Source organism: Chamaea fasciata, unplaced genomic scaffold, assembly GCF_029207755.1.
Source record: "Chamaea fasciata isolate MVZ Bird 193981 ecotype frontalis unplaced genomic scaffold, bChaFas1.0.hap1 SCAF_3, whole genome shotgun sequence".
NCBI lineage: Eukaryota > Metazoa > Chordata > Aves > Passeriformes > Sylviidae > Chamaea > Chamaea fasciata.
This window is the reverse complement of record NW_027094088.1, coordinates 6,193,115-6,220,682: the sequence shown is the minus strand read 5'-3', so window position 1 is coordinate 6,220,682 and position 27,568 is coordinate 6,193,115. Positions and strand designations below refer to the sequence as shown.

At 51.3% G+C, this 27,568-nt stretch overlaps 1 protein-coding gene across 1 annotated transcript; it reads left to right on the top strand.

Annotated features, from left to right (window-relative positions):
• Positions 1-66: 66 nt before the first annotated feature.
• Positions 67-24,359, top strand: LOC136287930 (collagen alpha-3(IV) chain-like). The gene is made up of 7 exons (XM_066180616.1): positions 67-474; positions 1,832-2,122; positions 2,628-3,119; positions 3,927-4,518; positions 5,124-5,466; positions 10,571-10,862; positions 23,976-24,359. Exons 1-7 carry the CDS (start codon positions 67-69, stop codon positions 24,357-24,359), a joined length of 2,802 nt encoding a protein of 933 aa, XP_066036713.1.
• Positions 24,360-27,568: the final 3,209 nt, after the last annotated feature.

Below are 27,568 nucleotides of genomic sequence, written 5' to 3'. Positions count from 1 at the left end.
TTTTCCGGAGTCCGGATCGGAGTCGGTTGGAGGGAAAACCCGGACCGGAGTTTCCCGGAACCTGGAATGGAGTCGGTTGGAGGGAAAACCCGGACCGGATTTTCTGGAGTCCGGATCGGAGTCGGTTGTAGGGAAAACCCGGACTGGATTTTCCCGGAGTCCGGATCGGAGTCGGTTGGAGGGAAAACCCGGACCGGATTTTCTGGAACCCTGGAATGGAGTCGGTTGGAGGAAAAACCCGGACTGGATTTTCCGGGAGTCCGGATCGGAGTCGGTTGGAGGGAAAACCCGGACCGGAGTTTCCCGGAGTCCGGATCGGAGTCGGTTGGAGGGAAAACCCGGACCGGATTTTTCCGGAGTCCGGATCGGAGTCGGTTGGAGGGAAAACCCGGACCGGACTTTCCGGGAACCTGGAATGGAGTCGGTTGGAAGGAAAACCCGGACCGGATTTTCCCGGAGTCCGGATCGGAGTCGGTTGGAGGGAAAACCCGGACCGGATTTTTCCGGAGTCCGGATCGGAGTCGGTTGGAGGGAAAACCCGTACCGGATTTTTCCGGAGTCCGGATCGGAGTCGGTTGGAGGGAAAACCCGGACTGGATTTTCCGGGAGTTCGGATCGGAGTCGGTTGGAGGGAAAACCCGGACCGGATTTTCCGGGAGTCCGGATCGGAGTCGGTTGGAGGGAAAACCCGGACCGGATTTTCCCGGAAACTGGAATGGAGTCGGTTGGAGGGAAAACCCGGACCGGATTTTCCCGGAGTCCGGAATGGAGTCGGTTGGAGGGAAAACCCGGACCGGAGTTTCCCGGAAACTGGAATGGAGTCGGTTGGAGGGAAAACCCGGACTGGATTTTTCCGGAGTCCGGAATGGAGTCAGTTGGAGGGAAAACCCGGACTGGAATTTCCCGGAGTCCGGATCGGAGTCAGTTGGAGGGAAAACCCGGACCGGAGTTTCCCGGAGTCCGGATCGGAGTCGGTTGGAGGGAAAACCCGGACCGGATTTTCCCGGAACCTGGAATGGAGTCGGTTGGAAGGAAAACCCGGACCGGATTTTCCCGGAGTTCGGATCGGAGTCGGTTGGAGGGAAAACCCGGACCGGATTTTCCGGGAGTCCGGATCGGAGTCGGTTGGAGGGAAAACCTGGACCGGATTTTCCCGGAAACTGGAATGGAGTCGGTTGGAGGGAAAACCCGGACCGGATTTTTCCGGAGTCCGGATCGGAGTCGGTTGGAGGGAAAACCCAGACCGGATTTTCTGGAACCCTGGAATGGAGTCGGTTGGATGGAAAACCCGGACCGGATTTTCCCGGAGTCCGGAATGGAGTCGGTTGGAGGGAAAACCCGGACCGGATTTTCCTGGAAACTGGAATGGAGTCGGTTGGAGGGAAAACCCGGACCGGATTTTCCGGGAGTCCGGATCGGAGTCGGTTGGAGGGAAAACCCGGACCGGATTTTTCCGGGAGTCCGGATCGGAGTCGGTTGGAGGGAAAACCCGGACCGGATTTTTCCGGAACCTGGAATGGAGTCGGTTGGAGGGAAAACCCGGACTGGATTATCCCGGAGTCCGGATCGGAGTCGGTTGGAGGGAAAACCCGGACCGGATTTTTCCGGAGTCCGGATCGGAGTCGGTTGGAGGGAAAACCCGGACCGGATTTTCCCGGAGTCCGGATCGGAGTTGGTTGGAGGGAAAACCCGGACCGGATTTTTCCGGAGTCCGGATCGGAGTCGGTTGGAGGGAAAACCCGGACCGGATTTTCCCGGAACCTGGAATGGAGTCGGTTGGAGGGAAAACCCGGACCGGATTTTCCGGAGTCCGGATCGGAGTCGGTTGTAGGGAAAACCCGGACCGGATTTTCCCGGAGTCCGGATCGGAGTCGGTTGGAGGGAAAACCCGGACCGGATTTTCCGGAGTCGGGATCGGAGTCGGTTGGAGGGAAAACCCGGACCGGATTTTCCCGGAGTCCGGATCGGAGTCGGTTGGAGGGAAAACCCGGACCGGATTTTCCCGGAGTCCGGATCGGAGTCGGTTGGAGGGAAAACCCGGACTGGATTTTCCCGGAAACTGGCATGGAGTCGGTTGGAGGGAAAACCCGGACCGGATTTTCCGGAGTCCGGATCGGAGTCGGTTGGAGGGAAAACCCGGACCGGATTTTCCCGGAAACTGGAATGGAGTCGGTTGGAGGGAAAACCCGGACCGGAGTTTCCCGGAGTCCGGATCGGAGTCGGTTGGAGGGAAAACCCGGACCGGATTTTCCCGGAACCTGGAATGGAGTCGGTTGGAAGGAAAACCCGGACCGGATTTTTCCGGAGTCCGGATCGGAGTCGGTTGGAGGGAAAACCCGGACCGGATTTTTCCAGAGTCCGGAATGGAGTCGGTTGGAGGGAAAACCCGGACCGGATTTTTCCGGAGTCCGGATCGGAGTCGGTTGGAGGGAAAACCCGGACCGGATTTTCCCGGAAACTGGAATGGAGTCGGTTGGAAGGAAAACCCAGACCGGATTTTCCGGAGTCCGGATCGGAGTCGGTTGGAGGGAAAACCCGGACTGGATTTTCCCGGAAACTGGAATGGAGTCGGTTGGAGGGAAAACCCGGACCGGATTTTCTGGAGTCCGGATCGGAGTCGGTTGTAGGGAAAACCCGGACTGGATTTTCCCGGAGTCCGGATCGGAGTCGGTTGGAGGGAAAACCCGGACCGGATTTTCTGGAACCCTGGAATGGAGTCGGTTGGAGGAAAAACCCGGACTGGATTTTCCGGGAGTCCGGATCGGAGTCGGTTGGAGGGAAAACCCGGACCGGAGTTTCCCGGAGTCCGGATCGGAGTCGGTTGGAGGGAAAACCCGGACCGGATTTTTCCGGAGTCCGGATCGGAGTCGGTTGGAGGGAAAACCTGGACCGGACTTTCCGGGAACCTGGAATGGAGTCGGTTGGAAGGAAACCCGGACCGGATTTTCCGGGAGTCCGGATCGGAGTCGGTTGGAGGGAAAACCCGGACTGGAGTTTCCCGGAGTCCGGAATGGAGTCGGTTGGAGGGAAAACCCGGACCGGATTTTCCGGGAGTCTGGATCGGAGTCGGTTGGAGGGAAAACCCGGACCGGATTTTCCCGGAGTCCGGATCGGAGTCGGTTGGAGGGAAAACCCGGACTGGATTTTTCCGGAGTCCGGATCGGAGTCGGTTGGAGGGAAAACCCGGACCGGATTTTCCGGGAGTCCGGATCGGAGTCGGTTGGAGGGAAAACCCGGACCGGATTTTCCGGGAGTTCGGATCGGAGTCGGTTGGAGGGAAAACCCGGACCGGATTTTTCAGAAGTCCGGAATGGAGTCGGTTGGAGGGAAAACCCGGACCGGATTTTCCGGGAGTCCGGATCGGAGTCGGTTGGAGGGAAAACCCGGACCGGATTTTCCGGGAGTCCGGATCGGAGTCGGTTGGAGGGAAAACCCGGACCGGATTTTCCCGGAAACTGGGATGGAGTCGGTTGGAGGGAAAACCCGGACCGGATTTTTCCGGAGTCCGGATCGGAGTCGGTTGGAGGGAAAACCCAGACCGGATTTTCTGGAACCCTGGAATGGAGTCGGTTGGATGGAAAACCCGGACCGGATTTTCCCGGAGTCCGGAATGGAGTCGGTTGGAGGGAAAACCCGGACCGGAGTTTCCCGGAAACTGGAATGGAGTCGGTTGGAGGGAAAACCCGGACTGGATTTTTCCGGAGTCCGGAATGGAGTCAGTTGGAGGGAAAACCCGGACCGGAGTTTCCCGGAGTCCGGATCGGAGTCGGTTGGAGGGAAAACCCGGACCGGATTTTCCCGGAACCTGGAATGGAGTCGGTTGGAAGGAAAACCCGGACCGGATTTTTCCGGAGTCCGGATCGGAGTCGGTTGGAGGGAAAACCTGGACCGGATTTTCCCGGAAACTGGAATGGAGTCGGTTGGAGGGAAAACCCGGACCGGATTTTTCCGGAGTCCGGATCGGAGTCGGTTGGAGGGAAAACCCGGACCGGAGTTTCCCGGAACCTGGAATGGAGTCGGTTGGAGGGAAAACCCGGACCGGATTTTCTGGAGTCCGGATCGGAGTCGGTTGTAGGGAAAACCCGGACTGGATTTTCCCGGAGTCCGGATCGGAGTCGGTTGGAGGGAAAACCCGGACCGGATTTTCTGGAACCCTGGAATGGAGTCGGTTGGAGGAAAAACCCGGACTGGATTTTCCGGGAGTCCGGATCGGAGTCGGTTGGAGGGAAAACCCGGACCGGAGTTTCCCGGAGTCCGGATCGGAGTCGGTTGGAGGGAAAACCCGGACCGGATTTTTCCGGAGTCCGGATCGGAGTCGGTTGGAGGGAAAACCCGGACCGGACTTTCCGGGAACCTGGAATGGAGTCGGTTGGAAGGAAAACCCGGACCGGATTTTCCCGGAGTCCGGATCGGAGTCGGTTGGAGGGAAAACCCGGACCGGATTTTCCGGGAGTTCGGATCGGAGTCGGTTGGAGGGAAAACCCGGACCGGATTTTTTGGGAGTCCGGATCGGAGTCGGTTGGAGGGAAAACCCGGACCGGATTTTCCCGGAAACTGGAATGGAGTCGGTTGGAGGGAAAACCCGGACCGGATTTTTCCGGAGTCCGGATCGGAGTCGGTTGGAGGGAAAACCCAGACCGGATTTTCTGGAACCCTGGAATGGAGTCGGTTGGATGGAAAACCCGGACCGGATTTTCCCGGAGTCCGGAATGGAGTCGGTTGGAGGGAAAACCCGGACCGGAGTTTCCCGGAAACTGGAATGGAGTCGGTTGGAGGGAAAACCCGGACTGGATTTTTCCGGAGTCCGGAATGGAGTCAGTTGGAGGGAAAACCCGGACTGGAATTTCCCGGAGTCCGGATCGGAGTCAGTTGGAGGGAAAACCCGGACCGGAGTTTCCCGGAGTCCGGATCGGAGTCGGTTGGAGGGAAAACCCGGACCGGATTTTCCCGGAACCTGGAATGGAGTCGGTTGGAAGGAAAACCCGGACCGGATTTTCCGGAGTCCGGATCGGAGTCGGTTGGAGGGAAAACCCGGACTGGATTTTCCCGGAAACTGGAATGGAGTCGGTTGGAGGGAAAACCCGGACCGGATTTTCTGGAGTCCGGATCGGAGTCGGTTGTAGGGAAAACCCGGACTGGATTTTCCCGGAGTCCGGATCGGAGTCGGTTGGAGGGAAAACCCGGACCGGATTTTCTGGAACCCTGGAATGGAGTCGGTTGGAGGAAAAACCCGGACTGGATTTTCCGGGAGTCCGGATCGGAGTCGGTTGGAGGGAAAACCCGGACCGGAGTTTCCCGGAGTCCGGATCGGAGTCGGTTGGAGGGAAAACCCGGACCGGATTTTTCCGGAGTCCGGATCGGAGTCGGTTGGAGGGAAAACCCGGACCGGACTTTCCGGGAACCTGGAATGGAGTCGGTTGGAAGGAAAACCCGGACCGGATTTTTCCGGAGTCCGGATCGGAGTCGGTTGGAGGGAAAACCCGGACCGGATTTTCCCGGAGTCCGGATCGGAGTCGGTTGGAGGGAAAACCCGGACCGGATTTTTCCGGAGTCCGGATCGGAGTCGGTTGGAGGGAAAACCCGGACCGGATTTTCCCGGAGTCCGGATCGGAGTCGGTTGGAGGGAAAACCCGGACCGGATTTTCCGGGAGTCCGGATCGGAGTCGGTTGGAGGGAAAACCTGGACCGGATTTTCCCGGAAACTGGAATGGAGTCGGTTGGAGGGAAAACCCGGACCGGATTTTTCCGGAGTCCGGATCGGAGTCGGTTGGAGGGAAAACCCAGACCGGATTTTCTGGAACCCTGGAATGGAGTCGGTTGGATGGAAAACCCGGACCGGATTTTCCCGGAGTCCGGAATGGAGTCGGTTGGAGGGAAAACCCGGACCGGAGTTTCCCGGAAACTGGAATGGAGTCGGTTGGAGGGAAAACCCGGACTGGATTTTTCCGGAGTCCGGAATGGAGTCGGTTGGAGGGAAAACCCGGACCGGATTTTCCTGGAAACTGGAATGGAGTCGGTTGGAGGGAAAACCCGGACCGGATTTTCCGGGAGTCCGGATCGGAGTCGGTTGGAGGGAAAACCCGGACCGGATTTTTCCGGGAGTCCGGATCGGAGTCGGTTGGAGGGAAAACCCGGACCGGATTTTTTCCGGGAGTCTGGATCGGAGTCGGTTGGAGGGAAAACCCGGACTGGATTATCCCGGAGTCCGGATCGGAGTCGGTTGGAGGGAAAACCCGGACCGGATTTTTCCGGAGTCCGGATCGGAGTCGGTTGGAGGGAAAACCCGGACCGGATTTTCCCGGAGTCCGGATCGGAGTTGGTTGGAGGGAAAACCCGGACCGGATTTTTCCGGAGTCCGGATCGGAGTCGGTTGGAGGGAAAACCCGGACCGGATTTTTCCGGAGTCCGGATCGGAGTCGGTTGGAGGGAAAACCCGGACCGGATTTTCCCGGAACCTGGAATGGAGTCGGTTGGAGGGAAAACCCGGACCGGATTTTCCGGAGTCCGGATCGGAGTCGGTTGGAGGGAAAACCCGGACCGGATTTTCCCGGAGTCCGGATCGGAGTCGGTTGGAGGGAAAACCCGGACCGGATTTTCCCGGAGTCCGGATCGGAGTCGGTTGGAGGGAAAACCCGGACTGGATTTTCCCGGAAACTGGAATGGAGTCGGTTGGAGGGAAAACCCGGACCGGATTTTCCGGAGTCCGGATCGGAGTCGGTTGGAGGGAAAACCCGGACCGGATTTTCCCGGAAACTGGAATGGAGTCGGTTGGAGGGAAAACCCGGACCGGAGTTTCCCGGAGTCCGGATCGGAGTCGGTTGGAGGGAAAACCCGGACCGGATTTTCCCGGAACCTGGAATGGAGTCGGTTGGAGGGAAAACCCGGACCGGATTTTTCAGAAGTCCGGAATGGAGTCGGTTGGAGGGAAAACCCGGACCGGATTTTCCGGGAGTCCGGATCGGAGTCGGTTGGAGGGAAAACCCGGACCGGATTTTCCGGGAGTCCGGATCGGAGTCGGTTGGAGGGAAAACCCGGACCGGATTTTCCCGGAAACTGGGATGGAGTCGGTTGGAGGGAAAACCCGGACCGGATTTTTCCGGAGTCCGGATCGGAGTCGGTTGGAGGGAAAACCCAGACCGGATTTTCTGGAACCCTGGAATGGAGTCGGTTGGATGGAAAACCCGGACCGGATTTTCCCGGAGTCCGGAATGGAGTCGGTTGGAGGGAAAACCCGGACCGGAGTTTCCCGGAAACTGGAATGGAGTCGGTTGGAGGGAAAACCCGGACTGGATTTTTCCGGAGTCCGGAATGGAGTCAGTTGGAGGGAAAACCCGGACCGGAGTTTCCCGGAGTCCGGATCGGAGTCGGTTGGAGGGAAAACCCGGACCGGATTTTCCCGGAACCTGGAATGGAGTCGGTTGGAAGGAAAACCCGGACCGGATTTTTCCGGAGTCCGGATCGGAGTCGGTTGGAGGGAAAACCCGGACCGGAGTTTCCCGGAACCTGGAATGGAGTCGGTTGGAGGGAAAACCCGGACCGGATTTTCTGGAGTCCGGATCGGAGTCGGTTGTAGGGAAAACCCGGACTGGATTTTCCCGGAGTCCGGATCGGAGTCGGTTGGAGGGAAAACCCGGACCGGACTTTCCGGGAACCTGGAATGGAGTCGGTTGGAAGGAAAACCCGGACCGGATTTTCCCGGAGTCCGGATCGGAGTCGGTTGGAGGGAAAACCCGGACCGGATTTTTCCGGAGTCCGGATCGGAGTCGGTTGGAGGGAAAACCCGTACCGGATTTTTCCGGAGTCCGGATCGGAGTCGGTTGGAGGGAAAACCCGGACCGGATTTTCCGGGAGTTCGGATCGGAGTCGGTTGGAGGGAAAACCCGGACCGGATTTTCCGGGAGTCCGGATCGGAGTCGGTTGGAGGGAAAACCCGGACCGGATTTTCCCGGAAACTGGAATGGAGTCGGTTGGAGGGAAAACCCGGTCCGGATTTTTCCGGAGTCCGGATCGGAGTCGGTTGGAGGGAAAACCCAGACCGGATTTTCTGGAACCCTGGAATGGAGTCGGTTGGATGGAAAACCCGGACCGGATTTTCCCGGAGTCCGGAATGGAGTCGGTTGGAGGGAAAACCCGGACCGGAGTTTCCCGGAAACTGGAATGGAGTCGGTTGGAGGGAAAACCCGGACTGGATTTTTCCGGAGTCCGGAATGGAGTCAGTTGGAGGGAAAACCCGGACTGGAATTTCCCGGAGTCCGGATCGGAGTCAGTTGGAGGGAAAACCCGGACCGGAGTTTCCCGGAGTCCGGATCGGAGTCGGTTGGAGGGAAAACCCGGACCGGATTTTCCCGGAACCTGGAATGGAGTCGGTTGGAAGGAAAACCCGGACCGGATTTTTCCGGAGTCCGGATCGGAGTCGGTTGGAGGGAAAACCCGGACCGGACTTTCCCGGAACCTGGAATGGAGTCGGTTGGAAGGAAAACCCGGACCGGATTTTCCGGAGTCCGGATCGGAGTCGGTTGGAGGGAAAACCCGGACTGGATTTTCCCGGAAACTGGAATGGAGTCGGTTGGAGGGAAAACCCGGACCGGATTTTCTGGAGTCCGGATCGGAGTCGGTTGTAGGGAAAACCCGGACTGGATTTTCCCGGAGTCCGGATCGGAGTCGGTTGGAGGGAAAACCCGGACCGGATTTTCTGGAACCCTGGAATGGAGTCGGTTGGAGGAAAAACCCGGACTGGATTTTCCGGGAGTCCGGATCGGAGTCGGTTGGAGGGAAAACCCGGACCGGAGTTTCCCGGAGTCCGGATCGGAGTCGGTTGGAGGGAAAACCCGGACCGGATTTTTCCGGAGTCCGGATCGGAGTCGGTTGGAGGGAAAACCCGGACCGGACTTTCCGGGAACCTGGAATGGAGTCGGTTGGAAGGAAAACCCGGACCGGATTTTTCCGGAGTCCGGATCGGAGTCGGTTGGAGGGAAAACCCGGACCGGATTTTCCCGGAGTCCGGATCGGAGTCGGTTGGAGGGAAAACCCGGACCGGATTTTTCCGGAGTCCGGATCGGAGTCGGTTGGAGGGAAAACCCGGACCGGATTTTCCCGGAGTCCGGATCGGAGTCGGTTGGAGGGAAAACCCGGACCGGATTTTCCGGGAGTCCGGATCGGAGTCGGTTGGAGGGAAAACCTGGACCGGATTTTCCCGGAAACTGGAATGGAGTCGGTTGGAGGGAAAACCCGGACCGGATTTTTCCGGAGTCCGGATCGGAGTCGGTTGGAGGGAAAACCCAGACCGGATTTTCTGGAACCCTGGAATGGAGTCGGTTGGATGGAAAACCCGGACCGGATTTTCCCGGAGTCCGGAATGGAGTCGGTTGGAGGGAAAACCCGGACCGGAGTTTCCCGGAAACTGGAATGGAGTCGGTTGGAGGGAAAACCCGGACTGGATTTTTCCGGAGTCCGGAATGGAGTCGGTTGGAGGGAAAACCCGGACCGGATTTTCCTGGAAACTGGAATGGAGTCGGTTGGAGGGAAAACCCGGACCGGATTTTCCGGGAGTCCGGATCGGAGTCGGTTGGAGGGAAAACCCGGACCGGATTTTTCCGGGAGTCCGGATCGGAGTCGGTTGGAGGGAAAACCCGGACCGGATTTTTTCCGGGAGTCTGGATCGGAGTCGGTTGGAGGGAAAACCCGGACTGGATTATCCCGGAGTCCGGATCGGAGTCGGTTGGAGGGAAAACCCGGACCGGATTTTCCCGGAGTCCGGATCGGAGTTGGTTGGAGGGAAAACCCGGACCGGATTTTTCCGGAGTCCGGATCGGAGTCGGTTGGAGGGAAAACCCGGACCGGATTTTTCCGGAGTCCGGATCGGAGTCGGTTGGAGGGAAAACCCGGACCGGATTTTCCCGGAACCTGGAATGGAGTCGGTTGGAGGGAAAACCCGGACCGGATTTTCCGGAGTCCGGATCGGAGTCGGTTGGAGGGAAAACCCGGACCGGATTTTCCCGGAGTCCGGATCGGAGTCGGTTGGAGGGAAAACCCGGACCGGATTTTCCCGGAGTCCGGATCGGAGTCGGTTGGAGGGAAAACCCGGACTGGATTTTCCCGGAAACTGGAATGGAGTCGGTTGGAGGGAAAACCCGGACCGGATTTTCCGGAGTCCGGATCGGAGTCGGTTGGAGGGAAAACCCGGACCGGATTTTCCCGGAAACTGGAATGGAGTCGGTTGGAGGGAAAACCCGGACCGGATTTTTCCGGAGTCCGGATCGGAGTCGGTTGGAGGGAAAACCCGGACCGGATTTTTCCAGAGTCCGGAATGGAGTCGGTTGGAGGGAAAACCCGGACCGGATTTTTCCGGAGTCCGGATCGGAGTCGGTTGGAGGGAAAACCCGGACCGGATTTTCCCGGAAACTGGAATGGAGTCGGTTGGAAGGAAAACCCAGACCGGATTTTCCGGAGTCCGGATCGGAGTCGGTTGGAGGGAAAACCCGGACTGGATTTTCCCGGAAACTGGAATGGAGTCGGTTGGAGGGAAAACCCGGACCGGATTTTCTGGAGTCCGGATCGGAGTCGGTTGTAGGGAAAACCCGGACTGGATTTTCCCGGAGTCCGGATCGGAGTCGGTTGGAGGGAAAACCCGGACCGGATTTTCTGGAACCCTGGAATGGAGTCGGTTGGAGGAAAAACCCGGACTGGATTTTCCGGGAGTCCGGATCGGAGTCGGTTGGAGGGAAAACCCGGACCGGAGTTTCCCGGAGTCCGGATCGGAGTCGGTTGGAGGGAAAACCCGGACCGGACTTTCCGGGAACCTGGAATGGAGTCGGTTGGAAGGAAACCCGGACCGGATTTTTCCGGAGTCCGGATCGGAGTCGGTTGGAGGGAAAACCCGGACCAGATTTTCCCGGAGTCCGGATCGGAGTCGGTTGGAGGGAAAACCCGGACCGGATTTTCCGGGAGTCCGGATCGGAGTCGGTTGGAGGGAAAACCCGGACCGGATTTTTCCGGAGTCCGGATCGGAGTCGGTTGGAGGGAAAACCCGGACCGGATTTTCCCGGAGTCCGGATCGGAGTCGGTTGGAGGGAAAACCCGGACCGGATTTTCCCGGAGTCCGGATCGGAGTCGGTTGGAGGGAAAACCCGGACAGGATTTTCCGGGAGTCCGGATCGGAGTCGGTTGGAGGGAAAACCCGGACCGGATTTTCCCGGAGTCCGGAATGGAGTCGGTTGGAGGGAAAACCCGGACCGGATTTTCCGGGAGTCCGGATCGGAGTCGGTTGGAGGGAAAACCCGGACCGGATTTTCCGGGAGTCCGGATCGGAGTCGGTTGGAGGGAAAACCCGGACCGGATTTTTCCGGAGTCCGGATCGGAGTCGGTTGGAGGGAAAACCCGGACCGGACTTTCCAGGAACCTGGAATGGAGTCGGTTGGAAGGAAACCCGGGCCGGATTTTTCCGGAGTCCGGATCGGAGTCGGTTGGAGGGAAAACCCGGACCGGATTTTCCCGGAGTCCGGATCGGAGTCGGTTGGAGGGAAAACCCGGACCGGATTTTCCGGGAGTCCGGATCGGAGTCGGTTGGAGGGAAAACCCGGACCGGATTTTCCCGGAGTCCGGATCGGAGTCGGTTGGAGGGAAAACCCGGACCGGATTTTCCGGGAGTCCGGATCGGAGTCGGTTGGAGGGAAAACCCGGACCGGATTTTCCCGGAGTCCGGAATGGAGTCGGTTGGAGGGAAAACCCGGACCGGATTTTTCCGGAGTCCGGATCGGAGTCGGTTGGAGGGAAAACCCGGACCGGATTTTCCCGGAAACTGGAATGGAGTCGGTTGGAGGGAAAACCCGGACCGGATTTTTCCGGAGTCCGGATCGGAGTCGGTTGGAGGGAAAACCCAGACCGGATTTTCTGGAACCCTGGAATGGAGTCGGTTGGATGGAAAACCCGGACCGGATTTTCCCGGAGTCCGGAATGGAGTCGGTTGGAGGGAAAACCCGGACCGGAGTTTCCCGGAAACTGGAATGGAGTCGGTTGGAGGGAAAACCCGGACTGGATTTTTCCGGAGTCCGGAATGGAGTCAGTTGGAGGGAAAACCTGGACTGGAATTTCCCGGAGTCCGGATTGGAGTCAGTTGGAGGGAAAACCCGGACCGGAGTTTCCCGGAGTCCGGATCGGAGTCGGTTGGAGGGAAAACCCGGACCGGATTTTCCCGGAACCTGGAATGGAGTCGGTTGGAGGGAAAACTTGGACTGGATTTTCCCGGAGTCCGGATAGGAGTCGGTTGGAGGGAAAACCCGGACCGGATTTTCTGGAACCCTGGATCGGAGTCGGTTGGAGGGAAAACCCGGACCAGATTTTCTGGAACCCTGGATCGGAGTCGGTTGGAGGGAAAACCCGGACTGGAATTTCCCGGAACCTGGAATGGAGTCGGTTGGAGGGAAAACCCGGACTGGATTTTTCCGGAGTCCGGATCGGAGTCAGTTGGAGGGAAAACCCGGACCGGATTTTTCCGGAGTCCGGATCGGAGTCGGTTGGAGGGAAAACCCGGACTGGATTTTCCGGAACCTGGAATGGAGTCGGTTGGAGGGAAAACCAGGACTGGATTTTCCCGGAGTCCGGAATGGAGTCGGTTGGAGGGAAAACCCGGACCGGATTTTTCCGGAACCTGGAATGGAGTCGGTTGGAGGGAAAACCAGGACTGGATTTTCCCGGAGTCCGGAATGGAGTCAGTTGGAGGGAAAACCCGGACCGGTTTTATTCAGAGTTTGGAATGGAGTCTGGGATAACAACATCAGTCTTAGTTTGGAAAGCATATTCCCAGGTTTGATGGCTGGGATAATGCTCTCTTTCAGGTGGGAACGTACTGCTAAGTCTATGCAGCTGGACTATTTTTCCTGTAGTAGCACGATAGGAAGTGAGGACAGTGAGAGGAATAGCATTTTATTAAATGTGCATGACACTGGATACAAAAACAGGAGCATGGGATGAATTTACTAATCAAATGTTAGGGTTAGGATCTGGGTTTGGGTTAGAGGGTTAGGGACAGGGTTTGGGTTAGGTTCAGGGTTTGGGCTAGGTTCAGGGTTTGGGTTAGGGTTAGGTTTAAGGCTAGATTTCGTGTTAGACTTGGTCCGCATTGTAGTATGACACTGGAAAGGAAATATCTCTTTGAATGATCTATTTTTATTGCGAAGGAATATTAAGGGAGAGAATGTTGAAACACAGAGGAGTCCAGGAGGTGGGAGGGAGGGAAGCTGGAGAATAATTGATGCAAGTAGGGGTGCAGAGCCTCCTTCCAGGGCGGTGGGTGTAGTGGAGGGTCCATCCTGCATGCTGAGTTCTTTAATACAATTCCTTTTCCTGGAGAGGCAAAGCAATGGTTAGAGCTGCGGGAAGCTCAGCCATTCTCCTACTGCTCCCACTGGAGGAATTTTGTAGGTTTTACTGTGCAGATCCTTCATTCCTTACCCCAAATGTCACTATGGAGCCTGGCATCACAGGCCACAACCAGGGGAGGAATAGTGGTGTAAGGACCTTCTCCTTCAGGTGATCCTGTCACCCTGCTGAGCCCCTCAGTGCTGTCCCCACAAGCCTCCTTTAAACTAAACCAGTGCATCGATCTGGGTTCATCCTTTTCCAGGTTTATTTTTGAGCCTGGATCCACTCAGTGCTGTGGTTTACAGGCTGCTCCCACAAACTTCTGGCACATTCCAGCCAGGAGGCTGCAGGCAGAGTTCAGCCCTGGGAACCAGCATGTGGGGTGGGCACAGGCTCTGTGAGCTGGTGTGGCTGCTAGTCCCCCACGTCCTCAGCTAGAACCATAATTGCTTTTTTCACAGGCTTTGGTGGGAAGTTCCAATTCTTATTGTTCATCCTTGATCTGCCTTTCATTATGACGGCTGTTGGGTCCCCTCGTTGCTGTAATGAGAACCAAGAAAAACATAACAATTCAAAGGGAAATGTGAAAATGCTCTTCAAAATCAGATGTGTGAAACACTGTAGCTAAAAGATATATGTGAAGTGCTGGTTAGAGGATGCTAGAGCAAAGGCAGCTTAGAAGTTGGGGGTTTTTTCCCTCTTTCCATTATTCTCCAGATGGATGAATTCTCATTTTTTGTTTCATGCAGAGTCTCTGAGCACTTCAAGCAGCATTTTTCTGTGCTGTGAAGTTGAAGAGAGCTATTTTCACTTTAAAACTTTATTTCTTGGAGTCTGTTTCTTGGACTCGTGAGACATGGGATTTGGAAATGGAAACAGCTTTCACCCTGTATTTCCCTCTGTCTTCAGGCAGAAAAGTCACAGGTTTGCAAGTGGGAAAATTGACACAAACTCCACGGGGCAAATATTGATTCCCTTTCCTCTTCACAAGACTTTTCCAAACGCTGTTGTTCTGGTTGGTTGTTCTATTTCTCAGAAAGCACTGGTGTATTCCACATGGCACATCACATTTGCCATACAAGCCTCAGTACCCCCCAGAATGCTCACAGGCAACTCTCCTTTGCTCCTTTGCTTTTGACACCACTGAGTCAGTTTTCTCTGCAGCATCTTTGCACAAGTTGTGACTCCTACCCCCTGAAAATGGATGTGGTGGGGGCCTGTTGTGTTGTGTTATGTGAGAGGAAACTGTGCACACCACATTTTCAATGGGGAGGGATGCCTTCTGAAGAGGGCAGGGGGGAGTTTCTGTGAATCACAGCAGGGCAACCCTGTGTGGAAAACCAGCCATTCTTGCTGGCTTCTTATAAGCTGCCCACAGAGAACAGACAATGCCAGACACATGATGTATGGATTTTATTCCTTAAAAAAGAAAGGTAATAAACCCCCCTGAAATTGTAAACTAGGTTACATTTTTTTTCGGACACTGTTCCTGCAACAAATTCTCTTTGGTCTTATTTATGAGAAACCAGTGACTTCTGTAAATGTAGATGGCTGAGTCCCAAGTTCTCAAGGTTTGCTGGGAGAAGGAGCTTTCAGCAAAGCTCCAGTGGCAATGGGTTGTCCCTCACACTGATTAATCACAGAGGAAATCTGCCATGCCTCTGTCAGAGCAGGTCCCTTTCTCAGCCACTGCCCGCAGTGCCTGAAGGCAGCAGAGCCTGTGGCAGGGTGGTGCTGGAATAACAAAAACGGGGGTGCCACAGCTCTGGCTGGGCTTCCTGCCAGCAGGAATCTCACTTCACTGCTCCTTGTGTCCATGTGATCTTCAGCCTCACCCTCCCAACGGGCAGAGCTAGCCCTTGAGTGCCATGAGCACAGTGGGATTGAGCAACATTTTGGCTCAGTCTGAGGCCTGACTCTGGCTCAGCCACTTGTACCAGCAGAGTCGGGCCTCATCCACGAGTGCCCTTTGCTCATTCTCTGCTGCTTCTGCTCCTTTGCAGGGAAACCCAAAAGTTTGTAATGCAGGGAAAGTCTCCCTCCACTCCTCCCCCTTGCTCTCAGCAACAGAGATGTGTTGTAACAGAGACGATTTCAAAGGGATTTAATCAATCAGGGTGCCAAAGTACTTCATGCGAGAGAATTCTGTGTAATGGGAAAGCCTTTTAATGAGGAGGATATGTGCAGCTTCAGGTTTCACTGCTGGATGTGCAGGAGAGCAAACCTTGGCGCTGAGCAGCGTGTGACTTCACATCCCTGTGCAGCTCTTAACGATGTTTAAACTTCAGCAGGTAGTTGGACTTGCAAAATGTTTAAAAATAAGAAGAAAAGTAGATCGTGTGTAACAGGCTGTCAGTCAGCAGAAGGACTTAGCCATGGCTTTTTAGTCTGTTTTGGTAAGGGAAGGTCAGGAAGGAGACTTGAACCACAAGCTGATTCAAAAATGTTTTATTTTTTGTAAACAACTCCATCTGGAACTAGTAAACTTTCAAAGCCTGAGCCAGCCCCTCACCACCTCCACACACCCCAGCCTGCCTGAAATGAATCCAGCAGCAACCATTGATTTCCATTGCCTTACAGAGCTGGGATATGACCACATCACCTCTGGGCCAGAAGAGAATACAATCACTCACTCTGAGTCATTACATAAGCTAAAGTATGTGATTTATTAAACCACAAAAAGTAGGTTGTGCTAACATCAAGAGTCTGACTTGAAACCACAGGAGGAGCGACATGCGGAGTTAAGGCTGGAACTCCCTCCTTAACCCATCTTGTGGTGCCTGGGCATTGTGTGTGACCTGTGAAATCACCCCTGCTTTGGAGACTCCCTGAAAGGCAGCGCACAGAGGCAAGGATGGCATTTGAGCCCTAAGGCTGATTTTTCTTGCTTTTGTGGGCTTGAGTTGTGTTTAGCAAAGTGACGATTTAATTTTCTTTTCTGGTTTGGTTGGATCCTGTTCTAGTCTTCCTAGACTTGGCCCATTACCTTGGAATTCAAAAGAGCAAATATATAAAATGATAAATAATAGGAAACATTTGGAAATCTAAAATGTTTCAGTGAAATACACAGGCAACTCTCCCAAAGAGTCTGTGTTTTATTTCTCATTTTCAGTCTCAGTGGAGCTATATGAGACACCACCTATTAATGATTTCTTAGGGATTCCTTACTCTGTAGATCACTGCACCAAGAGCACATGAAGTTTCCAAAGTGGAAGCAGCGAACAGCATCTTTGGTCTTCTCTGCCTGCATGCAGAGTGTGCTCAGGTTGTTGCCCTGTTCCTCATACTCTGTCCCTAGGAATGGGCTACTGGTTCTTGTTGGAGACAGGATCAGTTCTGGGGCTGGGTGGGACCCTGCCCCACTGTGCCTGTCCCTGTGCTGTTCAGAGGCTTCTCTGGAGAGGCTGTGTGCTCAGCAGTGCATTTGTTTACGATAGAGGGGGCTGCAGCAGTGGGTCTGCATTCACAAATGTTGGTACCATACAAGGATTTTACTGAGGGCTGAAATTGTTGGCTTCTGGTCCATGTTAATGAGCGTGAGACATTAGTTACAGACACTCAGTGTTTTACAGTCCTGCCATCCCACTTAGACCAGCAGACCTGCACAAGGAAAACATCAAGGATTTCTGTGTGTTAGAGCACAAAATCCTCCTGGGGGTTAGGTGATGACCTAAGGGATGGTGATCCCTGGTGTATGATGTTGGCATGGAAGTGATTCAGACAACACAGAACTTCGTGTCAAACCTGACCTGGTCAGGGCTGCATTCCCACTCCCTCATGCGACCCCGATGCAAGACAATTTTGTAGTAGCTGCTGGGTTTTGTTTCTCCTGCTGAACATGAGGTTCTGAATAAGCAACAGATAGGATACTTAAGGCTGGAGTAGAATTTGGGCAGATGTAAGAGCTGTTTTACCCTCCCCTGTTATTCATGTTTGGTTGTGCTATATGGGAATATTCTAGGTGAAAAGGCAGCATCCCCATGCAGGCAGCACTGACTGTGCTTCAAGGAAAGGAATTACCCAGGTCTCTGCCTGCATTAGACATGTTTTCAAGGTTAATCATCATGCAGTTCGTCCTGGCACAACTGTACAGCGTGTCCTGGAGACATTCTGAAATGGTCCCCATTGATGTACAGGGTTTGAAACCACCATTTCCATTAGGCCAGTTTTCAGTAACTCTGAGCTCATCATGCTCTGGGAGTAGAAGTGGTGAATGCAGCTCTGGTGCCAAAGAGAGATTCATGTTAGAAAATTTCTCCCTTTGTGAGCAAAATGCCTGTGAGCTTGTCTTTGTGAGTGACAGCGACACAGCAGACAACTCAGAGTTCATCCAGTCCTTCCTTCACCTGATTCCTTGGTCCCAACATCCTATCACCTTCATAAATAAGAAAGGAGAAACATCTTATATTTTGCTGGGATGCATGCATTTATGTGTGTGTGTGTGTGTGCTTTGCTTGGGACTTTTTTCTTGTTTTACAAACCAGAACACCCAAACAGCATTTTTAAGTTACAATGATTTCTACAGTACCGTAACACCGAAGACCCAGCTGCTGCAGCATCTTTTATTTCCATGGAAACAGAGCAGCACCAAAATTTAAAATATAGGTGGAAATTTTACTCTCAGCTTGTCCATAAATAAACCCTTTGTAATCCTTTCCCCTTTAATACAGCTACACCACATTCCAAACTCCACTCCCTCTGGCATCTTCGAGGAACAGCATGTTGCTCAGGGTTGCCATTTAGTTTGAATCAATGGGAGCACCAGAAGAGCCAAACTGATGATCCAAAGGGAATATGGCACAGTCAAGCAAGGGACCAGCAGTGTGCACAGGGTGATCAGGCAATGGGCAAGGCATCAGGAACTCTAAAATTTCAGTGTGTGGGTGTGAAAATTTAGCCAAGTAGGTCTCCTTTCAGGTGGTCTGCTTTTTGGGAAAAAGCCCTTGGGAGGTGTTTGCAGGGCACCATCAGAATCACTCTGACCCAGGGCTCTGGTCCCAAGAGTGGCAGATGAACGAAAGCACAAAGCAGAAAGAAAGTACATAGTGAACCATCAAACCTCCTGACAGCTCAAGCTCCTCCACCCCTCCTGGGCACTGCAGGCACAGCACCCTGACTCTCCAACTGTGACATTTGGGATAAGGCTGAGGGTGGGGCAGAGCAGGCTCCTTCTGCAGCCTCCTTCCACCAAATGCAAGAAACCAAATGTGTAGGTGTGTGTGGTCGGGCATGCTGGTGCATGGCAAGATCAGTGTCCCATTCCAGAAGTCTTGGACAAATACCCTGTGCACTGACATTGTGTATGTTGGAATAAACCTCTCCATGGCCATGCTGTCTCTGCATGGCTTCTGGGAGCTGAGGCAGGAGCTTTCTTTTAGGACTAGACTGAGTTCCAAAAAGTGTCTGCTGAAGAGAGAGGGCAGGCCAAAGGGTTTGGGGGACACATTTTCCTGGTTTTCAGCAGGCAGAAGTGGAGGGTGATCTTGTCACACCCATCTGGACCTTTCCCTCCCTCATGCCCAGCACCTTTTATCAGGAGGTCCTAAGTGTCACCTGAGCCCTTAGGATAAACAAGGTTGTATTGTACTTTGATTATTCTCATGAAAGAGCACAACAGCTCCTTTGAAGTCATTACAACCTCCTGTCTGAGGGCTCCTGGGCAGAGCACAGGGCCTGACTCCTGCTCTCCCTGGCACAGTTTCGCTGCTGCTGGGAGAACTGTCTGCGTTTCCATCAGCACAACAGCAGTGCTGGAATAAAGCTCTCAGTTTGTTTACTGTGCTGAGCCCCTGTCTGAAATCTGTTCTATTAATTGTGCGGAGTCCTCAGTTAGTAAAATGAGTTGTAAAATTATTCTTGGAAAAGAAGTCACTGCACATGGGAAGCAGTTGCTTTCACAGACAGAAGTGCTTAATAGTTGTTAATATTCTTCCCCCATGTACTCCAGAGCAGAAGTTTGTGTTTACGATTTACAGCAAAAAGCTTTTGCAGGATTTATTAGTCTTCAAAAGACATCATTTGCTGCTACTTATTGTGTATTTATTTGCCTACTTACAGCAAAGAAAGGAGAAAATTCCCCACCTCTCCCCTTCTCTACCCTGGGCTGAGGCCTCGTGTGCCAAATCTCATCCGGCACAGAGGTTTTCTATAAATGGGTAAAATAATAAAGCCCTGAAAAGAAGTTTGATATTTTTAATGGAAATGGTGACTTGACCTTAGCTGTAGAGAGCCACAAAAGGTGCTGCTGTAATAAGGGAATGACTTCACCAGGAAATCAGGAAATCCTCATTCAAACCTCCAAATATATAAATATCACCGTTTATTCCATTGTGAATCAAATGATGCCATGTCCTGTAATTAAGGATGCTGGCAGCCAAGTTGTATCATACACTTATTTCCATCACAGTACATTAATGGCTCAGCAACTTTGCCTTCTTGGTCACCTGCTCTGGCAAATGTCCTTGGAGCTTTGTTTCACAGCTTATTTGGTGGTGACAGAGTCTTTATTTATTCCCTACCTGAGGGACAGGGATTGCACTAATTGCCTCAGGCCAAGTACTCCAGAAGGTTTTATGTGCCACAGGGCAGCCACAGAACAATAAAAGAAAGTGGTGTAGCAGCTGAATGAGTTCCTGATGTGCTGATGGCAGGTGAACCCTCGCCTCCCCTAAAACAGGCCTAGATGGGAAAAAGTCCTCAAAAATGGGATTTACTGGCACCTGCTTTAAAGAACTTTTAAAAAAAACAGTTGTAAGAGTATTAGTCAGTGGAACATACCAAACTGCTCCAGCAAGATCCCAGTAACATCAATGACTAAATCCAAAGACGTCCCAGCAAAGAAAATTCTGTCTTAAAAGTGCTGCCCTTGGGTCTGATGAGGGCTTATCCCAACCCAGCTGAGAAATCTTCCCACAGATTTACTGGACAAGTAAGCAGTCACTGCATGGCTATGTGAATTCAGCAAACTGCACAAATACCTGGGATCCCTGTGTCATGATGTTTTCCACTCAAAGATAAATTTGTAGGGCCAAATCTTGACCTCATTGAGACTGTTTCTACTACTCAGAGCAACATCAGAAGTCTTACTCCTCTCTCCTTGGTTTTCTGATTTCTAGCCTTGTGTTTCCTTCCCAAGGGCCTGAACACAAACCACTGCCCTGGTGACTCATCAGCAAACATGCTAAAGGAGATGCCTTGATGCAGGAGACAACAAACTTCTTTTAAAAGTTGGTTAATAGAAGAGATTTTTCCAGTCTCTGGAGGCTCCTTACAAGTCCTGGCTCAGTTTGCTCACTTTTTTTTTTTTTTTTTTTTATTTCCCCTCCAGTATCAAGGGAAAAGCTAATGTCTGTTCATCATTTGGATTAGCATTACACCCTGAGATCATGAGGAGTGGTAGACAAATAAACCTCTGAGGCAGTAGAGGGAGAAAACTGCATGTGCTCCTACTATCTATCCCTGTTGAGGTTGTGAGGAGCAATGGGATTTGACACTTTTCCTGTGTAGAAAACCAGCAACCTGTGAGCTCCGAGAACAGCCTTTCCAATGACCCTGGAGTGAGTAGGTCTTGTGTGGGTGACACTATCAGACTGGAGCTCTGGTTTAAGGAACTCCCAAATCCATATCTTACTTTCAAGGCTCAGTAAGAATAACCTCAGTTACAAGGCTCCAGTTCTACGTGCCATAAGTGCACACCTCAGGACAGGTTTTGTGTGGGTTTCTCTTTGGCTCCATCAGCTGAATCCTTCCTGTCCTCGCTCTGTGGCTGAATCCCTTCTTGCCAGTGTTAGTTACACCTCTAGTCCCTATTACTCCGCAGTGCCTGATGAAGTCCTCTATCCTTGTGTCATCCTGGCCTGCCTTCGGGTGGGGGAATTCCAAAGGTAACACCTTTGTGGAGGGCTTTGCAGTGCCCTGGGGGAAAAGGATCGGTTAGGATTTGTCCTTTGCTGTACCTGTCCAGCACCTGGCCAGTGAATGTGAGAGGATATGGTACATGTGGACATTTTGGAACTGTTCAAAGTCTCCCAAGGGCCTTGAGTGGGACCATTTTCCCGTGGAACTGTGTGTGCCTTGGTGACAGGATGCTTGGGAGCGGATGCAGTTGATTCCTACAGTTGTCCTTTAATCATCTGGCCAGAGCCAGCTCCCCAAAGCTGGGGATGAGTTGTGTCACTCGTGGGTGGGTCCTGCCCCCACACAGGTCTGAGATGTGGATTCTGCCTGCACAACACGCAGGGCAGCCTTTTCCCGTTTCATGTTTCTTCACTCCTTCCCGAATCGTTTTCAAAGCCTTTCCTTAGATATTCGCCGAATTTGTAATTTTACAGCGATCTTTTTGTGTGAAGAAAAAGTTTGAAGGATTTTTGTATTTTCAGGAGAGTGACGGGGTTTTTGCAAGTGGCTTGTTGACTTTATTTCTTTCCAGGGCTGATATTTCTGTTGGTAACTCTGTAGCTAGAAAATGAACATGACATAGTTGCCCATATTGTTTTGGGGCTGAACTGAACTGATAGCCTGCAGTGATGCATTGGATATTAGATAAAGCCTCTGAAACATTTTTAGTAACACTCAGACAGTATTTAATTTACTAAAGAATTTATTCTGCTCCACTCTTCTCATTCAATTTTACATACGGCTGAAAATTAAATTAATTTATTGCTGAACTGAGGTGCTGATCTGGCAGAGAAAACTGAATTGCTTTCACAGCAGGGTGAAACTGGTGTGGAATGAGGAGAGCAGGATATGTCAGATGTTGATTTTGTCTGCCGTAGAATAAAATGGATTATTCAAATGACTCCTAAGAAGAACAAAGATTATTTAATTTTGAGATGTAAAACAGGATGAGCATTGCAAAAAGTCACCTGCAAAACATGTGAAGTGGTTTGGGGGAGGGTCTGCATCAGCTTCGATGGGCACTGTGGACTCCTCTCTCTCCAGCAAAAGGTTATGGAGATTTATTTTTCTTTTAAAAACAAGTAATTATGGAATATTTAGAGTTAGAGGAAAAAAAAAAAAAAAAAAAAAAAAAAAAAAGAGATGAGCACTAGGACTTGTCTTCTGACATAAATAACAGGATTACACTGGTTCATCCCAGCCAGCAATCTGGTGCTTCCTTGGCCAGGCAAATAATGCATAAATATCAGTATTGTGTTGGAATTTCTACATCACTGCCTTTTGCGATGACTGCTTCTTGTCCGTGTTCTCAGTAGTCACTATTTCAAATTAACTGTGCATAAATACTTCTTGAAAGCAAATGTCAAAATCACATGCAGCAGTGGTTTTTGTGGACAGCATTGTAAATTCACATACATTTGCAGGAAGCTGGAAACGCTCAGATACTCCTCCAGTCCCAGCACAGGGATTTATTTTTTCATAGTGAAAGCAAAATGCAAATTCAGATTTTATCACTGAGAATTTTCTGTGCTGTTTTTGCTGCAGTCTTTCTACCCCTCGTGTGCCTGATTCTGGTTATTTCCCAAATCCAATATTATACTGTAAGTACCTCTTAAAGCAAAGGATGGGGATCCATAAAATTATCCTTTATTCTTCTTACACTGAGTGGATGCTGATGATCAAAATAGTTTAATCTACCTTTGCCATTCGGTGTATTTCTCAAACTTGAGCCTATCTTAAAATCATAAAAAAAAAAAAAATCTCTGCAAATGGATCATCTCTTATACCAAAAAAAAAGAAGGAAAAAAAGGAAGGAGAAAAATAGTGGTTTATAGACCTTCCTATCTAAAATTGTTAAAGAGATTTTTAACAAGCTCTAGTAAATCTGGTTGAATGGGAAATCTTCTATGAACATTGAACCAAATAAAACCTGCTCGCCAAATTCCTAACTGATGCAAATCAGAACTCTCTGGAGTAGTGTTGCTTTACAACAGCTAATTTCTATCCCTGTGCATTCACTTTAATTTCTTCTGTGACTCGTGTAATTTAATAGCTGTGAATATTTAAGTAAATGAATTTTGTCCAAAAGGAATTTTGCCAAAAAGTTAAAAATCACACAGCTATTTTCAAGTATCGTTTAATGAGAAATCGGTGCAGTTGTCCTAAAATCATTTTGATTTTCAACTTTTTTCTTATTTCTTCAGTCTCCAATCAGAGGGCGCGCAAATGACGTGACTTAGTGAAAAATCTCACCAGATGCTCACAAAAAAAGTCACATTTGAAAGACAGTTATGGCCATAACATTGTCAACTGCTTTCCTACGGCTGGAGGGATAGTAGGTGTGGAAGTTTCTATTGCTGGATAATCCATAAGGGTATAGGCATCATTTATGGATGGATGACAGAGAGGGTGAAGGACTTTGATGATACACTGTGATAGGTAGGTCCCAGGCTGGCTTTCTCTTCAGGCTGAGTTCCAGTCTTGAGGGCAGAGGTGTTTTAGCAGGGTGAACCCTGGTCCCTGCAAGGGATGGGCTCACATGTGGCACCTTCACTGCTCCCTTGGCTCGGCGGGGATTGTTGGGAACTCGGGCAGTAATTCAGGCTCTGCTCCTTGGCTGCACACTGAGCTCATGGAAAGGTGTCTGTCCTTTAAATTCAGCCCGGGGCGTGGCAGGAACTCCCTTTCTGCACCAGTCCAAATGCCAGCTCCTCTGGCAGATACAGCGGAGTGTCACACTCAGGGAATTTTCAAAAGGAAGAACCAAAGGGATTATCCCTCAAATCAACTACGGAAACAGTGGCTGTGGAAGTGAACAAACGTCCGTCTGCTCCAAAATGAAAGGTGGACTGGATGCGAATCCGGGTGGCGAAAGCACCAGCCCCAGGGCAGTGCTGGAGCTGGCTGTGTCTCAGTGCCAGGCTGCCCCGAGCCCCAGGCACACGCTCGTGTGCACAGTGACATCTAGTGACAGACGGGATGTCGCTGAGGAGCCGCGGGACGCTGCCCGGCACAGCCTGCTGAGCAGCTGCAGGGACAGCTACAGCACAGATATTCGGGATTTTGTCACTTCTCTGACAACCGTGTGGGTTGTTCGGTTTTGATTTTTTTTTTTCCCCTAAAGGTACAGAAATTCCTGCCTTGCCAGGTTAGTGTTTAACCCCCCCCGCCCCCAGCATCTGGCTACAACATAGACACAAAGTTCACAGTCTTACCTTGGTGTGCTGCAAAATGTAGTTTTTATTCCCAGTACGGCTTGTGGCAGCACTTCTTGGGCTTTTTTCTATTTCCCCCCCCCCCAAAATTCTAGTGTTACTTTACCTCTGGCAGGTGGATAAATGGACACGGAGAATGAGTTTTTTGTTGGAGCTATTACGCAGCTCAAAGGATTTGTTTCCAAAAGCCGGTTGAAGAGAAAACTCTTTTAACAGTTCTTTTAAAAATGCTTAATTTTTTTAAGTATGAAAGCTTGAAAAAACCCCAAAACCCTCAACCCCATGCTTTTCATATATATTTCTGCTTCAGACTTATAAATGGCATTTATTTAGGCCTGAGTAGGTACTTTTTTGCTTGGTTACTTATTTTCACCAGGCAAACACTTCATTTTCCATAAAGGCTTCCTAACTGAGCCAGGTCTGGAGTGCAGTGGTGGATGTCACTGACCCTGGGAACATGTGGAGGAAAGGAAAGGAAATGTAAAAAAAATAACCCAAAGCATTAGAAAATTCAGTGGAATCAGTCAAGTGGGTGTTTCTTTTTTCTGTGGAGCCACCGTGGGTTTTTGTGGCAGCCTGACTGAGCCCAGAGTTCTTCCCTTTCCAACCAGAGGTGGCTTTTAAACCTCATTTCTCAAATGCCAGCTCTGAGATACAAAGCTTCCAAGCTTTGCTCAAATCAGACGTCTCCTGTTGTCTCGGATGTGAAAATCTGGCTAATTTTACCTTAGAGTGAAGATTCATTGGCTCATGAAAACAGTGGAAAGCAGAAGCCCCCAGAATAAAATTGCTTGAGAACATGCTTTATTTTAGGTCTAAATGTAGTTCCTTTGGGTGGAATGGGATCATTTAGCTGTTTAAAGCAAAGAACATGGTCGAAACGCAAGTGAAGCACCTGGTTTTCCTGCATCAGAGCCATAAGTCCCTAAAACAGCATGGTTAGGGCACCTATTGACCAGTGTCATTCATTTTGCCAGCGCTGAAGGAATTCATGGACACAGAGCAGGCTTTTAAAACTCAGTTTAGATATTCACACACGTTTTATTAATTTCTCCTGAAGGCACAAATTAAAAGGGATGTGTTTTTTTCTCTGTAAGCGCTTGAAGTGCTGCTTAAATTCTTGGCTCTACATGATTGATTTTATTAAAATCAAGTAAAATGCAGCTTAGCAAAATTGTTTCTTAATTATTAAAGCAATTAGAGGGATCTAAGAAAGATCTTATTCCCACTAGGCTAAGCTTGCATATAAAGCCTCCCTTTCAGTTTCCTATTTCAGTTGTTCCACATTCCTATAAGACGCCTCCTAATCACCACCTAAGCCCAGGCAAACACAAAAAGGGTGAAGTGCTATCAGGAAAAAATATTGAAACACCACCAGCCTATAGTTAGGCCAGTGATACGTTCCTGCAGTCCCTTTGGACTAATAGAAGTACAGAAAAGGCTTTTCTTCCACCCACGCAGGGGATCTAGAGAGGGAATAGATCCACTTGAAAGCTGCCCAGTAACACCAACAAAGATATTTTTAACCTGATTGCTTTTCTGGCTGTACCAGGTTGGTGCAGGAGATGGGCAGGAGAGCCAAAGTCCACCTGGGAGATATAATCCTTCTTTCCAGTGGCTGCTTGTTCTCTTCTTGGCTAAAAGCATCCCACTGCAAGGATTTACCCAAGTTCGGCTCTTCTTTTGGCAGTCCCAACTCTATCTCAGGTGTTAACCTTGTAGGCTTTACAGGGAAATCCTGCTGCCCGCCTCCACCTCTGCCAGGAAATATTTTCTGATCTGCTTCGTGCTTTTTTTGAGGAGTATTTCCTGGCACCCAGTAACAAAAGCGTGTGCTTTGGTCATCCATGGATTTAGCAGCTCTCCTTAATAAGTGCATCCCACACACCTGCTCTGCCACAGAAGCCCTTGGCTAGACACACTGGGGCTGTGGAATAGCTGCAGTTGTGATAAAGCCCCCAAAGGGTCCTATAAAACTTATGGGGTCAAGAGAGTGTCGCCCTACACAGGTCCCACCATTCCCGGTGTTGTCATTTGTTTCTGTTTAAACCTTACGCTGAGACTGGTAGCAGTTGCTGCAGTTCAATCACTAAACTGTACCTGTGATTAATAATTGCTGCAATATAAGATGTATAAAGTTTTACCACTATGTCCTAGAGGGCTTGTAACAAGAATGACCAGTTTAAAGCCGAAGCCAGGAATGTGGTAATGAGTGTGTATAATAGAAATGTTAATTAAAACACTCTTAGGAGAGAGAAGGGAGGGGAGCGTTCCCATGTTATCATGTGATATCCCTGTGCCCATTCACAGAAAACCGGAGAGCCAGGGAAGCAGGAAAAAAGACGTGGTTGTACTTCAGCTACAGCCAAGAGCTCTGAGCAGGTTCAAAATCCATCTTTAATGATCCCAGCCTGATGAGCTCCCAGTGTGTCGCTACAGATAGGTCTGAGACACATCCCACTGAGAACACCCTGGGAAAGGCAGCCCCGAGTCACTGGGAGGGAGCAATTAGCCCGACTCACAGGCTGAGATGCCAGAGCAGCTAAAGAGGATTGGGATTGCTAAGGATTAAATAATGCATGTGGTTCTTCTCTGGCTCAGTCCTGTTAGTGCAGATCTGTGCTTTCTAAATCATTTTTCTACACCTGAGACTTTTCTAGCGAAAGCAGTGACTTGGAGCGACCTGGCAGACACGGGCCTCCGCGTCACTTTCAGCCTTGACGACCACATTGTGCCTGTGGGACACAGCACCCTAAAGCATCTCTCTCAAGTGTGTTAGGTGCACCTCCCTGAGCTGCACTGGTCAGCCTAGGGCTTTGTGTGTAAGGATCACTGTGAAGGCTGTGGAAGTCTGGCGTTCATCAGGAGAGCCCTGTGGATTATAGGGGAAGTGCCCTAAGCCCAGGGAGTCTGGAGGCGCTTGTAAATGCTGCCATCATTTTCTTACTGCAGCATGACCCTGGCAGGAGGCTCTGAGGAAAGGAAAAATATTGCTCCACTCACTAAAGAAGGCCAGAATCCATCACCAAAATTCTTAATAACCTATAGAGGTGCAAGGTACCTTTCAAGATAGAAAAGCACAAAGAGAGTCTTCTGTT

What these genes read in the sequence shown, in the direction of transcription:
- LOC136287930 (XM_066180616.1), top strand. Translation starts at nt 67, where the DNA reads ATGGAGTCGGTTGGAGGGAAAACCCGGACCGGATTTTCTGGAGTCCGG. An exon ending in GGGAGTCCGGATCGGAGTCG is followed by an intron (nt 4,519 to 5,123) that starts GTTGGAGGGAAA and finishes AGTCGGTTGTAG; the next exon opens with GGAAAACCCGGACTGGATTT. An exon ending in CGGAGTCCGGATCGGAGTCG is followed by an intron (nt 5,467 to 10,570) that starts GTTGGAGGGAAA and finishes AGTCGGTTGTAG; the next exon opens with GGAAAACCCGGACTGGATTT.